Source organism: Microcaecilia unicolor, chromosome 2 (assembly GCF_901765095.1).
Source record: "Microcaecilia unicolor chromosome 2, aMicUni1.1, whole genome shotgun sequence".
NCBI classification, from domain to species: domain Eukaryota; kingdom Metazoa; phylum Chordata; class Amphibia; order Gymnophiona; family Siphonopidae; genus Microcaecilia; species Microcaecilia unicolor.
In genome coordinates, this window is record NC_044032.1 from 489030796 (window position 1) to 489044771 (window position 13976).

The following is a 13976-nucleotide window of genomic DNA, read 5'->3' on the forward strand; positions in this document are numbered from 1 at the left end:
GGTCGTGGGACTTGCAGAGGATGTTTCAGACCAGGAGCTGTATTATTTTTTCAGCTCTTGGCTCCCCAGCCATTTGGGACTCGAATGCACTAATACTAAGTTCTGCCGAGAGTGGGCTCATAGGATTGGGACCTGCAGAGATACTGATCATAGGCTTTGTGCAGCCATCGGCCGTTTCCTTAATTGGGCAGAAAAAGAGGCCATACTGAAAGCATACCGCAAACTTGAACATTTGGATTATAACAGTAAGATTTAATGATTACTCCACCTGGATAGCTCTACACAGAAAGGAGTTAACACCAGGTTGCTCGGAGCTACACCGCAGGGGAGTGCACTTCTGTTTGGTATATCCTGCTAAAATCAAGGTGTGGCACAGTGATAAAATGCTGCTTCTTATGGATAAGCTGGCTGTGCAAAAATTTCTGGTTGGCCTTAACTCGTCAGGTGAGCCCAACGGAGGGAATGACCAGGACTGAAAAGGATACCGTCTCATTTGGACCTTCTGGTTTGTTTGGACTGAAGCGAGGAACCGGGACAGCATTAACAGTGATATATGTTTGCTGGGCTTTATAGCACTTTGCCATGACTTTTAGACTCTGCACTGTGTCTAGTCAGCACTTCACCTACGAGTTGTGCACTCTCCTGTGACCTTCCTTTTTTCTGAGATCGTTGCACTGTTGCACACGTTGGATTGGTCAAGAGTATGGGGCTGTTACTGGTTGCCACAACCTGCTACCACCTGGATGCTCAAGCTGGTAGATGTGAAGATGACTGGAAGCCTATGAGCTGTGCGGCGACCGGATCCTGGCTATCCGTGCCGATACCTTGATCGCTTGTATGCACTCATTACTTTCTGGACAATATTGTTGTTAATCAGAATAACCACGATTCTTTGCTTATTTCTATCCCTATAGCTTGACAGGGCACCCCAATGAAACCTTGGCACTAATTGCCTGACCCCTTTTATAAAGTTCTGCTGTAGATGGAGATGGGAACTTGGTTAGTAGGTGATGATCATACTTTTGGGGAGGGAAGGGTTTTGGGGGTGGGGAAGGAGACTTGAGAGTTGGTGTGAGTGTGTGTGGGTGGGTGGGTGGGTGGATAAATGATTGCTGGATGGGGGTTTCTTCGTCTATTAGGTTCACTGGGGAGGATAGTGGGGCTGAGCAGGGAACTAGAGGCTTCCTTATGTTTCTAAAATGTTTACACATAATTGATGATTCTTTGCCTGATGGACCTAGCTGGGGGGCCTGCTGGACATGCGTTGTATGGAAAACGTTATTTACATCTCTGCTGCATTTGCCTTACCATGGTTAATTTGAAATTGGTCAACCTGAATGTGGCAGGTATCAGTTCCCCTTATTAAGAGGAAAAAAATTCTAACCTGGCTTCAGAAGGCCAAAATTGATGTAGCTTTCCTACAAAAGACTCACTTGACAGCTCTTGAACATGAAAAACTAAAAAGAGACTGGGTGGGAGAGTTGGGTTATTCGGCATATAATGGGTGAGAGCAGAGGGTAGCCATCCTACTTCACAAGCAACTGCCCTTTCATCAACATAAGGTTCAGCAAGACAGGGAGGGTAGATATGTCTTGCTGACAGAGAATTGTGGGGCCGCAGGCTGGTGTTCTGTAATATTTATGCACCTAATGTTTACACTCATAAATTCTTCTCAGATTTGGTGGATTTGTCGACATATTCAGACTACCAGCTAGTACTAGGTGGTGATTTCATCATCACCGCAGATCCCTTACTGGATTGTAACCCACCCAGACAGAGAGACTATACTCATTGGGGAATAAATTTATTTTTAGAACACCTGGGGGTGTTGGATATGTGACGTGTCCTTCACCCCCAGGAGAGGTATTGCACGTTTTATTTGAAGCCTCATAAGATCTATGCTAGACTAGACTATTTTCTACTATCTGTGTAGATGCTCTCTGAGGTTATAGAGTCGAAGATTCTGAACCTAAAGCTCTCTGACCATTCCCCGGTAGAGCTTACATTGGCCATAATGTTGGATCCCAAAGAGAAGGTTTGGAAATTCCTCTTGTCCCTGTATCAAGACCCTGGGTTTCACACTTATCTAAGGGAAAAATGGGTAGATTATCAGTCAACCAATGATACTATGGATATTAGTTCATTGCCTACATTAAAGGCAAAAGGGAAACTAAGTGTCACGTCTATGGCCGTGACCACCCTCAGACTTACCTTATTCCTGGGGGTCAGCTTCCTAGCTGGCTCCTGTTTCTTCTGTCTGTCCTTTCTGAGCTAGCACTGGCTCCCTGTGCTGGCTGCATCCAGCAGCAGGACACTAATTGCTTCACTATACTGCATCTGTGGGTGTTGCCTGGGTTAGCTCTCTCTCTCTGTGCTGGCTGCTTCCAGCATGACTCTAATTGCTTCACTACTCTGCACCTGGGGGTTGGAAGCCTCTCTGTGTTTCACTGTGCTTTCTGCCTGCTCCTTGGTTTATGCCTGAACAGCCTCCGTAGTTACTTAGAGATTGCTGCAGCTGCGCCTCTGGTGTTGAAGGGCTTTATTAAGCACTTAGAGACTGCAGCCTTTGCCTTTGCATCGTCTAAGGTCCCTGGTATGTTAGAGTGCTCTGTGCACTGCTACTGTGTCCAGTTTAGTGTGAGTTCCTAGCTTGTTACTAGTAGCTTGGGCACAGCTTTGCTTGTTAGCCTGTGTGCAGCTTTTCTAGTTCTCCTGTGTTTGCTTAGTGTGAGTTTCTAGCTTGTGACTGGTTAGCTTGGGCACAGCTTTCCTGTTAGCTTGTGTACAGCTTTCCTAGTCTTCTTGTGTTTAGCTTTCTGGTTTTCCCGTGTGTGTTTTCTTGTGCTTCTGGAGCTTCAGCCCTAGTCCTGTCTGCTGCCAGTACTCCTTGCTACTGGAGCTCCAGCCATAGTCATGCTCCTTGACCTGACCATTGCCTGAATCTGACTACTCTCTGCCCGTCTGACCTGACTACTGCCTGTACCCAGATATTCTCTGCTCGCTGCTTGACCTGACCATTGCCTGAACCCCAGTACTTGTTGTCTGCTGCCTGACCCGACTTCTGCCTGAACCCCGATACTTGCTGTCTGCTGCCTGACCCGACTTCTGCCTGAACCCCGATACTTGCTGCCTGCTGCCTGATCCGACTACTGCCTGAACCCAGATATTCTCTGCCTGCGGTCAGACCTGACTTTTGCCGGAACCTGAACTTTCCCTGCCTGTCTGCCTTGCTTTCGCCTAGGTGCCTGGGGGCACTTCTTTATCCTGATTCCTGTTGTTTCGGCTTGCTAGTTCCAGTTCCGGTTTTCCTGTAAGCCCTGCCGGCTGCCCGAACCTGAAGGCTCAACCCTCGGGGAACGGTGGCTAAGCGTAGGTGAAGCCTAGATCCAGTGTGTTCCTGTCCAGTGTGTTCCGGTCCCGTGGGTTCCAGTCCAGTGGGCTCCGCTCCAATGTGTTCCAGTCCAGTGGGCCACTCCAGTGTGTTCCACTCCAGTGGGCTCCACTCCAGTGTGTACCAGTTCAGTGGGTTCCAGTCCAGTACGCACCCGTCCGGTGCATTCCAGTCCTGTGTATTCCTGTGCAGAACTCCAGTCCGGGGTTCCAGTCCAGCCTTGCCTCGTCTCTACCTTGAAGGTGACCTTGCCTGCCACTGCCGCTCCAAGGTAGTGGTCCAAGGACTCACAAACCCAGTGCTTCCGGGGAAGAAGCCTGACAGAATGCCAAGGCCCTCGAGAACGCGACCCTAAGGAAGCCTAAATCCTCCGCATATCTAGTGAACTGCTTTGCGCCATTGTAGTGCTATGGATTTACACCCTGTCTCACTGGCACAGACTACTCAATAATTACTGTGGATTCTTTTGGATTCGTATTAGATAAATGAAACCTTTATTAAAGGTGCTAAAATGTACAATGATTAAGATACATACAATGATTAGCTATATACACACACTGATTAGCTGTATAAACAATCATTACATCACTGGTCTCTACATCTAAGCACTGCTAAGAATTCTTAGACCAGGATGCTAGCAGCTAAACATCTTTTTTGGCAGCTCATGTCTTGTCTTCAAAAGTGGTATGAATGCAGTATGCATCCTGTGGGTCACCAGTTGGCCACAGTAGTCTTAGATTTAGGAAATACATAAAGAACCATGCTTGCTTTCACAATTCATATCTCTAGCAATCTTCCAGATCAATTCTACTTTGTCAAACATAGGCTGGCCTGAAACCAGTGCCCCAAGGGTTCCAGGACATCTTCCAAGATGAGCTATTCAGACTCCTGGAGATCTGCTTCCAAACAGCCATTTCTAGCTGTGTCTTGTATTCCTTATAATTCTATTTCCTATATTCGATTTGCCCTGTGAGGATCAGCCCAGAATTAGCTTAGGTATTTCTGCTCTGCCTCTGAGCTTGTCTCCCTGCTGGTTTATTGTTCCTGTCTTGTGTACCCTGCCTTGAGTTCTTGTCTTGTTCAACTATCTTGTTCTTGAGGCCTTCTGTTCTTGCCTTGTTCCTGAGGCCCTGCTTCAGTTCCTACTTTGTTTTTGCTTCTTGGTACCTCTGGATTTGTTGTTAATGAGGCCCCACATCATTTCCTGCCTTGATCCCTTAGGATTCTTATATCTTGTCCTGCTTCTCTGATCTTATGATTCCCATTTGACTGAATGTTGGATTCAGTCTTGAAGGTTAAGTGACAGTAAACTTACCTTGGGCAATTCCTGTTTTTTGTCTAGTCTTTGCCAGCATTCAAGTCTTGGAAGTCCTTATCCTAGTGGTCACCTGTGCCCTGGCCAGGGACTCTATGACATATATCGTATTAATTCACTTTTTCTATTATGTCCTTAACCTCTTACAGCAAGTGTAATTTTTGCAAGTGCAGTGAAGGAAATCTACTGTAGCAGCATTTAACTTTCAAAAGGACAGTTATGAAAAAAATGAGGTTATCAATAGAAATCAAACAAAATAAAACATGGAAAAGAAAATAAGATGATACCTTTTTTATTGGACATAACTTAATACATTTCTTGATTAGCTTTCGAAGGTTGCCTTTCTTCGTCAGATCGGAAATAAGCAAATGTGCTAGCTGACAGTGTATATAAGTGAAAACATTCAAGCATTACTATGACAGTCTGACAGGGTGGGAGGATGGGGGTGGGTAGGAGGTATGCATGGGGACATCAAAGCATATCAAACATATAAACGGCAAGTGACCGTACTCACTCACAAATGCGCAGTAGACTTCCCTCTCTGTCCCGCCCCCGCGTCAATACGTGATGACGGGGGGGCGGGACAGAGAGGGAAACTGCGCGAAGGGGAGGGAACCGCCGAGGTCGCCACCGCTCCCCCCCCCCCCCCGAGGTCGCCGCCACTGGTACACCTCCACCCCCGGAGTCGCCGCCGCCGCCACCCCTCCACCCGGCCCGTCTCTTCGCTATTCAACTTACATCTCCGGAGCAGGCAGATCAGCTGAGCTGCCATTGGCCTTCCTTCCCTGCCTGTGTCCCGCCCTCGCCGACATTACGTCACACGAGGACGGGACACAGGCAGAGAAGGAATGCCGACGGGAGCTCAGCTGATCTGCCTGCTCCGGAGATGTAAGTTGAATAACGAAGAGATGGGCCGGCGTCGGCGGCGACTCGGGGGGGGGGGGGTACCGGCAGCGGCGAACTTGGGGGGGAGGGGGCAGCGGCGACCCAATAGCCCGTTTTAACGGGCTCAACAGCTAGTCATTGATATTCTAACAGGATGGGTGTGGATAGGTGAGGGGTGGGTATCATCTTATTTTCTTTTCCATGTTTTATTTTGTTTGATTTCTACTGATAACCTTAAGAGTGGACTAACACGGCTACCACACTCCTCTACTTAAGATGAAAAAAATGAGGAAAGTGGTTTTAAAAACCTGAAAGGAGTACCTGTAAATATTAGGACTTTAAATTAGGCATGGATGTTGTTTGGAAGCCCATGCCAGATGTATCTCGCATATTAATAAACGTGGAAAGAAGAGGAAATGACAGCCAGCATGGTTAAAAGGCAAAGTGAAAGAAACTATTAGAACCAAAAGAACATCTTTCAAAAAAAATGGAAGAAGGATCTGAATGAAGCAAACAAGAGACAACATAAGCACTGGCAAGTTAGATACAAAGCACTGATAAAAATGCTAAAAGAAAATATGAAGAAAAACTTGCTATAGAGGCAAAAACTCATAGTAATAACTTTTTGAGGTATATCAGAAGCAGAAAGCCTGTGATGGAATCAGTGGAACTGTTAGATCATTAAGGAATAAAAGGAGTACTCAGGGAGGACAAAGCCATAGCAGAGAGACTAAATAAATTCTTTGCTTCAGACTTTATGGAAGAGGATGAAAGAGATCTACCTGTGTCAGAAATGGTTTTCAAGGGTGACAATATGAAGAAACTGAAACAAATCTTGGTGAACCTGGAAAACACACTGAGACAAATTGAAAAGTTAAAGAGTAGTAAATCACTTGGACCAGATGGTATATATCCCAGCATACTGGAATAACTCAAACATGAAATGGCTGATTTGCTATTAGTGATCTGTATGTCATTATAAGTGCTCATAGTACCTGATGATTGGAGGCTGGCCAATATAGCAGCTATTTAAAAAAAGGGTTCTGGGCTGAAACAGGAAATTATAGACTGATAAGCTTGGCAGTGCCAGTCAAAATGATAGAAACTTTATAAAGAATAAAATTACTGAACACATAGACAAACATGGTTTAATGGGACAGAGTCAACATGGATTCAAACAAGGGAAATCATGCCTCACCAATTTCTTACATTTCTTTGAAGGCGTGAATAAACATGTGGATAAAGTTGAGCCAGCTGATGTAGTGTATGAAAAACTTCTGAGAAAATTAGAAAGCCTTGGGTTAGGAGGTGACATTCTGTTTTGGATTGGGAATCTTAAAAATTTCTGATAAATAAAAATGAACTTTTTAGAGTGTTTCCTGATCACGTTGTTCATTTGCTTTACCTTTTGCTCAGGGGAATTATATACAACTGAAAAATGGGTGTTCCTAAGAATTTTCTTATTTATAATTATGAAAAAAAAATTATTTATGCTTAGCTTATTAAAAACAGTAGAAACCTGCTACATAAAGACAATTATTTTAGAAACACTGTTCACCTTTAAATTGTGCATAAACGGGCATTTAAATGTTTATATTGCATAAATGTCTAAATCCTAGTTGTACAAAGTTGGGATATACATGTCTAAAATTGAAATACATACATATGGCAAATGGATGTGGTCCAGGCATATTTTGTGTGGGATTATGGCAGTCCAAAAACTTAAATATGTACTCAGCATTTCTGAAGAGGAATGTGCATCTGTGTCCAAAACGATCAATGTCAGGATTTGCACCTGCTACCCAGGAGGTCTAAGTTTCAGAAAGGTTCTTATTTTGCACATCACTCCCTTGAATGTGAAAATGGCAAAGAATATCGAACTCTGTGACAGTTTAGGTACAACAAACATTTATGTTTCTAAAATGGCAAGTAAAATATTTATGTTCCACCACATAAATGTGTATGTTGGCATTTCAGAACATAAATGTTAATTTGACTGTTATGGCCCCAGTGATATTTTAGATGTTTATGGTTTCTAAAATGAATGTTCCTACCACACATAACCGGTGCATAGCTGTCCGTTTCTATGTCGGCAGTCCTTTTCTAAAATACTAGCGGAACATGACATGTCCCAACCTGGATGTCTCCATTTCAATTTGTAAGGCCTTTCTAAAATGCTGTTCAGAAGCTCTTTTCTCTGCATGCAGAATAATACTTCTTTCTTTTGCACTTGCCATTATCTCCCTTTTGTGAACATTTCTTGAGTCATTGCTTTATTCTTATATTAATATCTGATAAAGAAAATCAAAATCTCTTTAGTTCCTTAGGTTCTTTTTTGATGACCTGAACTTGAGTACATGGATAAAAGATGAATGGAGTCGTATATATGATTCAACATATGTAAAAGAGAACTGGATTGATTCACTGCTGAGGTAAGTGACCCATTCCTAAAATTTTGAAACTGCAGAATTGATGTTTCTGTATAATATGTGGGTAAATAATATATTGGATCACCACGAGGGGCATTTTCAATATGACGCCTAAGTCTGACTTTGGACGTTTTGCAAAAAATGCCCCAAATCTGAATAGGAAAGAAGGTAATTTTCTAAAAAGAAAAACGTCTATCTTTTTTTTTTTTTTTTTCGAAAATACTGTTTTGAACAAGGTTTTGTGATTTGGATATTTTGTTTTTTGTTTTTGGAAAAAAAAAAAACATCCAAGTGCAAAATGCACAAAATCAAGCCATTGGGATGTAGGAGGAGCCAGCATCTTTAGTAGACTGGTCCCCCTGACATCCCAGGACAGCAATAGGGCACCCTAGGGGGCACTGCAGTGGGCTTCATAAAATGCTCCCAGGTACACATCTCACCATTGCTCCCTTACCTTGTGTGCTGAGCCCCCCCAAAACCCACTACCCCCAACTGTACACCACTGCCATAGCCCTTACAGGTGAAGGGGGCACCTATATGTTGGTACAGTGAGTTTTGGAGGGCTCACAGTTTCCTCCACAAATGTAACAGGTAGGGGGAGATAGGAGCCTGGGTCCACCTGTCTGCAGTGCACTACATACAACACTAGACTATTCCAGGGACCTGTGTGCTGTTCTAATGGACCTGAGTAAAACATCTGAGGCTGGCATAGAGGCTGGCAAGTAATGTTTTTCATCACATTTTGGGGGGGAGTGGGAGGGGGTTAGTAACCACTGGGGGAATAAGGGGAGGTCATCCCTGATTCCCTCCAGCGGTTATCTGGTTATTTAGGGCATTTTTTTGTGCATTATTCATTATAAAAATAGGTCTAGCTCAAAACGTCTTCGTTGTAGTCCTGGACGGTTTTGTTCCATTATGGCTGAAAAACGTCTAAGTCTTAGGAACACCCAAGTCCCAGCCTGAACACACCCCCGACATGCCCCCTTGAGATTTGGATGCACTTCTGACGGATTTCATAGAAAAACATCTAGAAATAGGTTTCGAAAATACTGCTTTATGCCACTTTTTAGACGATTTTCTGTTTTGAAGATGAGCCCACATAAGTGTGAGATGTTGCTGATTCACACATGACCCAAACATTTTCAGCTCAGTGGGAAATGGCATGCTATGTTGGAGACCTAATCCACATAAACACAACTCAGGACTTGAAAACAATGCCATCCTACTGGATAAAGAAACCAGCAAATGGAAATCAGAATAGTTGTTTGAACCCTCCTTTGTGATATTCCTTGGCCTTCAATTTCAAATGGAGAAAGCTGAACTATCTAAGTTCCAGCCTCTTGGAGTGACTCCTCTCCCAGCTGACTTCATCCTTTGCCCTGGGGACTTGAAAAAGATACTGTCACAGGTGGGTCATCTCCAAAGGGACAATCCAAACAGGATTGCCCCTTTGGAAGCTTCATCAGAGGCAATGAGGAGAGATAGGGGGTGATAATATTTTAACTATCTTTTTAACCATTTGGGGAAGCTGTTAATTTATGCTGCTGTGCAATGAATATGTTGGAACTCTTACATTTATTGGGGTTAATGTTATAATAGGATGCCTAGCTGAGAAGTGCAAAGGTGCCTATTTTAAGCCAACTTTATAAAGGCAACATAGAGGGGCATAATCGAACGTCGCCGGCGATCTATTTTGGCGGCGGCGCAACAGCTGGCCGGAACCATATTATCGAAAAAGATGGCCGGCCATCTTTTTTTCCGATAATACGGTTTAGCCCAGCCAAATGCCAGAGTTCGCCGGGGTTGAGTGGCCGGTTTTGTTTTTCAGTGATAATGGAAAAAACTGCCGGACATCTCAAACCCGGCGACATCCAAGGCATTTGGTCATGGGAGGAGCCAGCATTTGTAGTGCACTGGCCCCCCTCACATGCCAGGACACCAACTGGGCACCCTAGGGGTCAGTGCAGTGTACTTCAGAAAAAGCTCCCAGATGCATAGCTCCCTTACTTTGGGTGCTGAGCCCCCCAACCCCCCCTCCAAAAAAAAACCCCACTACCACAAATGTACAACACTACCATAGCTCTTAGGGGTGAAGGGGGCAACTGCATGTGGGTACAGTGGGTTTTGGAGGGCTCCCATTTACCAGCACAAGTGTTACAGGTGGGGGGGGATGGGCCTGGGTCCGCCTGCCTTAAGTGCACTGCGGTACCCACTAAAAGTGCTCCAGGGACCTGCATACATGCAGGCCTCTAGGACTTGTTGCTGCTGTATAACCTTGGCACACCAGTTGAGACCTGAAGACTAATCTCTTTGAAAAAGTCCTTTATTTGAATAAGCACGTTTACTCACAGTTAACTGCAGATCAGAGGTTGTGCCCCACTGGCAAAGAGTCTCCCTGGTACTGAGATTAGCAGTAGGTCAGAGCTGGCAGAATGGTGTACAATGCCCTCTTTCAGCAACATTCAAGGTAATAACTAAGTTCTCTAACGTGGGTAACACATGAAAAGGGATCTAAAACTGGCTGACAAAAATGGCCACTACCTCATGGACTACCGGAAACAAAACTGGACACACTCTGACCCAGTTAGCAGGGGGGAAAAGCACCATGGGAGTAGAGCCCACTACCCTACACCCACCACAATGCATTGCTGATGTGACTCTGCAGTGCACCTAACAGAAAAGGTGTCACACTCACCTGAGAGCCATCATCACAACCAGGGAAAGGCTGTCAGAGGATAGAACACATTCTGCTGTCATGGAGGTGGGTACGACATTTGAGACTGGCATACAGGCTGGCAAAAAAGGTTTTTATTTATTGTTTTAGTGTGGGAGGGGGTTGGTGACCACTGGGGGAGTACGGGGAGGTCATCCCCGATTCCTTCCGGTGGTCATCTGGTGAGTTGGGGCACCTTTTTGAGGCTTGGTCATGAAAATTAATGGACCAAGTAAACCCGGCGAAATACTGCTGAACACTGCTTTTTTTTTACATTATCCGCGAAAGCTGGCCATCTGATAGCCACGCCCATGTCCTGCCTTCGCTACGCTGCCGACACGCCCCCTTGAACTTTCGCCAGCGAGGCGACGGGAAAGCGGCGATGCTCTCAAAAAAGCCGCTTTTGATTATACCAATTTGGCCGCTTTTGAGAGATCGCCAGCCATCTCCCGATTTATGGCCGGCGATCACTTTCGAAAATAAGCTTGATAGGCACCTATGTCCTTTATAAAATAGGCTCCCAGAACCAGCTCTAATAGCGCACAAATGCTCATGTACAAATTTACATCTGCTCCAAAAAAGATGTAAATGTGTGTCTGTGTCTGTACATCCTGTTTAGAAGGAATGGTTCTGTGGAATCTTAGCGGAGATTGGGTGGCAACGCCGGTAATTGGAAAACAAAACGGGAGCTGGGCAGACTTCTACGGTCTACGCCCTGTTCGTGACTGAATAGATAGGGATGGGCTGAAGTGTAAATTTTAAGGGTTTCGATGTTAGCTTCAGAACGTAGTACAGGAACAGTACTTGGCAGACTTCTAAGGTCTGTGCCCTGAGAAAGGCAAGGACAAATCAAACTCGGGTATACATATAAAGTATCACATACCATGTAAAATGAGTTTATCTTGTTGGGCAGACTGGATGGACCATACAGGTCTTTCTCTGAGGACAAGCAGGCTGCTTGTTCTCACAAGTGGGTCGACGTCCACGTCGGCCCAGGAAGCGGCAAAAGGTTTCCAGCAAAAATATAAAACTTTGCCAGAGTCTTCTGGCGCACGAGCAGTGTGCACCGCGCATGCGCGGATGACTTCCCGCCCGTCGCGAGCGTGCCTCCTCAGTTCTTTTTTGTCCGATCAAGGTGGCAGCGTTATTTTCGGCTCTCCTCGTTTTTTGGTCCAGGAACAAGAGTCTGACGACTTTTTTCTTTATTTTTTCTATTTCTTTTAAATTTTTTTATTCCTGTAGTTTCCTTTAGTGCTTTTTGGCCTATTATTAAGTTTACTTTCTTTTTGATGCGGCCGGCCTTTCCCCTTTTTGTGTCCTTCACTTTTTTGGCACAATCGCGTCATTTGATTTCGCCGCAGCTGTTTTTCCTTCCATGTCATCGAGGACACCCAGCAGCTTCAAATGTTGTACTTGGTGCAACTGGACCATCTCAAGTACCGATACCCACGCCTGGTGTATCCAGTGCCTTGGGCCCAACCATACCCCAGCCGCTTGTAGTCTGTCTTCGTATGAAGAAACGGACTCAAGCGTCTCGAGAAGCCCAGTGAGAAAAGCTTTTTGGGGCTCGGTCCTGTCCCTCGACGTTGACAACGACATTGGTACCGAGGTCGGCGGCGTCAGAGTCGACATCAAGAGGAGCATCAACGTCGGAAGGAGAGGTAATGACTGCCCCGAGACCACCACATGCTGGGAGCAGTGAGGTGTCAAGTGGGTCTCCACCTGCCTCAAGACCTCCTGTTATGCAGGCCCCCCGGGATCGAACTTCATTGGACCTGGCCCCGGCCCCGAGGAGACATGAGGATTCCACGTCCTCATCGGTACCGAGGAGTCTCGATGATGAAGAGGACCACTCCCCCTCTATACAGGAGATGCCGATGCATCAATCTCGTGGCAGGCCGATACCTCCTCCCGAGCCTCGAAAGATTCTGCCACCGGCTGCTTCACCGACCCCGCAGCCTTTTCCGACGACGGATCTCGACGAACGCATCCGGGCCCTGCTTCCAGAGCTTTTGGAGGGATTGCTGCACCAGTCTGCTTCGGTGTCAGGGGTACTTGCACTTTCCGTGCCGCCGGCTGCAGCAGCGTCTAGCCCTTCTCCTGCGGAGAGGTCCCCGGCTTCGGTGCCGCCTGCGGCATCGACATCAGCTGCCACCTGGGTCAACTCCCCTTCGACATCGGTGGAGGAAGCTTCACCGCAGTCTAGGCGGGCGTCGACTTCTCGACATTGCCATCAAGGACATCGTTCCTCAGCGTTGAGGCAGGCTGAGTCTCGGAGTGCCTTGAGGGAGATCTTATCTGATACTGAAGATGAGCATTCGTGGGAGTCAGAGGAAGACCCCAGGTACTTTTCTTCTGACAAGTCCTTTTGGGATTCCCTCTGAACCTTCCCCTCCACCAGAAAGGAGACTATCTCCACCGGAGAGTTTGTCCTTTACATCTTTTGACTGGGAAATGGCTACGGCTATTCCTTTCCCTATGGAGGTTGAGGATGAGCCCAGGGCTGAGATGCTCGAGGTCCTGGATTATCCTTCTCCACCTAGAGAGGCTGTGATGGCTCCTCTACATAAGATACTGAAGGAAGTCCTTAAGCGGAACTGGTCGTTCCCTCTGTCTGGCCCCAGTATCAGATCCACGGTGAACCTGGATTGATGAGGTCTCAGTTACTTCACAATTCCATGGTGGTGGACTCCACCCTCAAGAGAGCCAAGAGTACTAGGAACTATGCCTCGGTGCCCCCAGGCAGAGAAGCGAGGACTCTTGATTCTTTTGGGAGGAAAACGTATCAGGCCGCTATGCTCGCTGCCAAAATTCAATCTTGCCAGCTCTTCACGAGCATCCACTTGCGGAACTTGGTGAGGCAACTGTCCAGCTTGGTTGATGCACTCCATCTGGAGCAGGCCGAGCCTTTTCGCCAGGTGGGCAGGCAGCAGAAGGCGTGTCAAAAACTCCTGGCCAGGGGTACATTCGACACTTTTGATGTAGCATCCAGGATCGCTGCCCAAGGTATAGTGCCCAAGGTATAGTGATTCACAGACTCTTATGGCTGCGTGTCTCTGACCTGGATTATTTGGTCCAGCAGCAGATGGCAGATGTTGCATGCTGGGGGGATAACCTTTTTTGTGAGAAAGTAGAGGATCTAGTTGACCAGATCAAGAAGCACAATGATGCTATGGATTCTCTTTTCTGCCGGGCGTCTTCTGCTACTACCTCCTCATCTAGGAGGTTTCTTGATTCTTTTGG

General features: G+C 46.2%; 1 protein-coding gene across 2 annotated transcripts in view; it reads left to right on the forward strand.

Moving 5' to 3' along the window:
* The window catches only part of CFAP99 (cilia and flagella associated protein 99), a 325784-nt gene that overhangs the window by 74388 nt on the left and 237420 nt on the right, over nucleotides 1-13976 (forward strand). For both annotated transcript variants that reach the window (XM_030191113.1, XM_030191114.1), the window contains exon 5: nucleotides 7911-8023. In XM_030191113.1, coding sequence (XP_030046973.1) covers nucleotides 7911-8023 — 113 coding nt within the window. The remainder of the gene's footprint in view (nucleotides 1-7910; nucleotides 8024-13976) is intronic.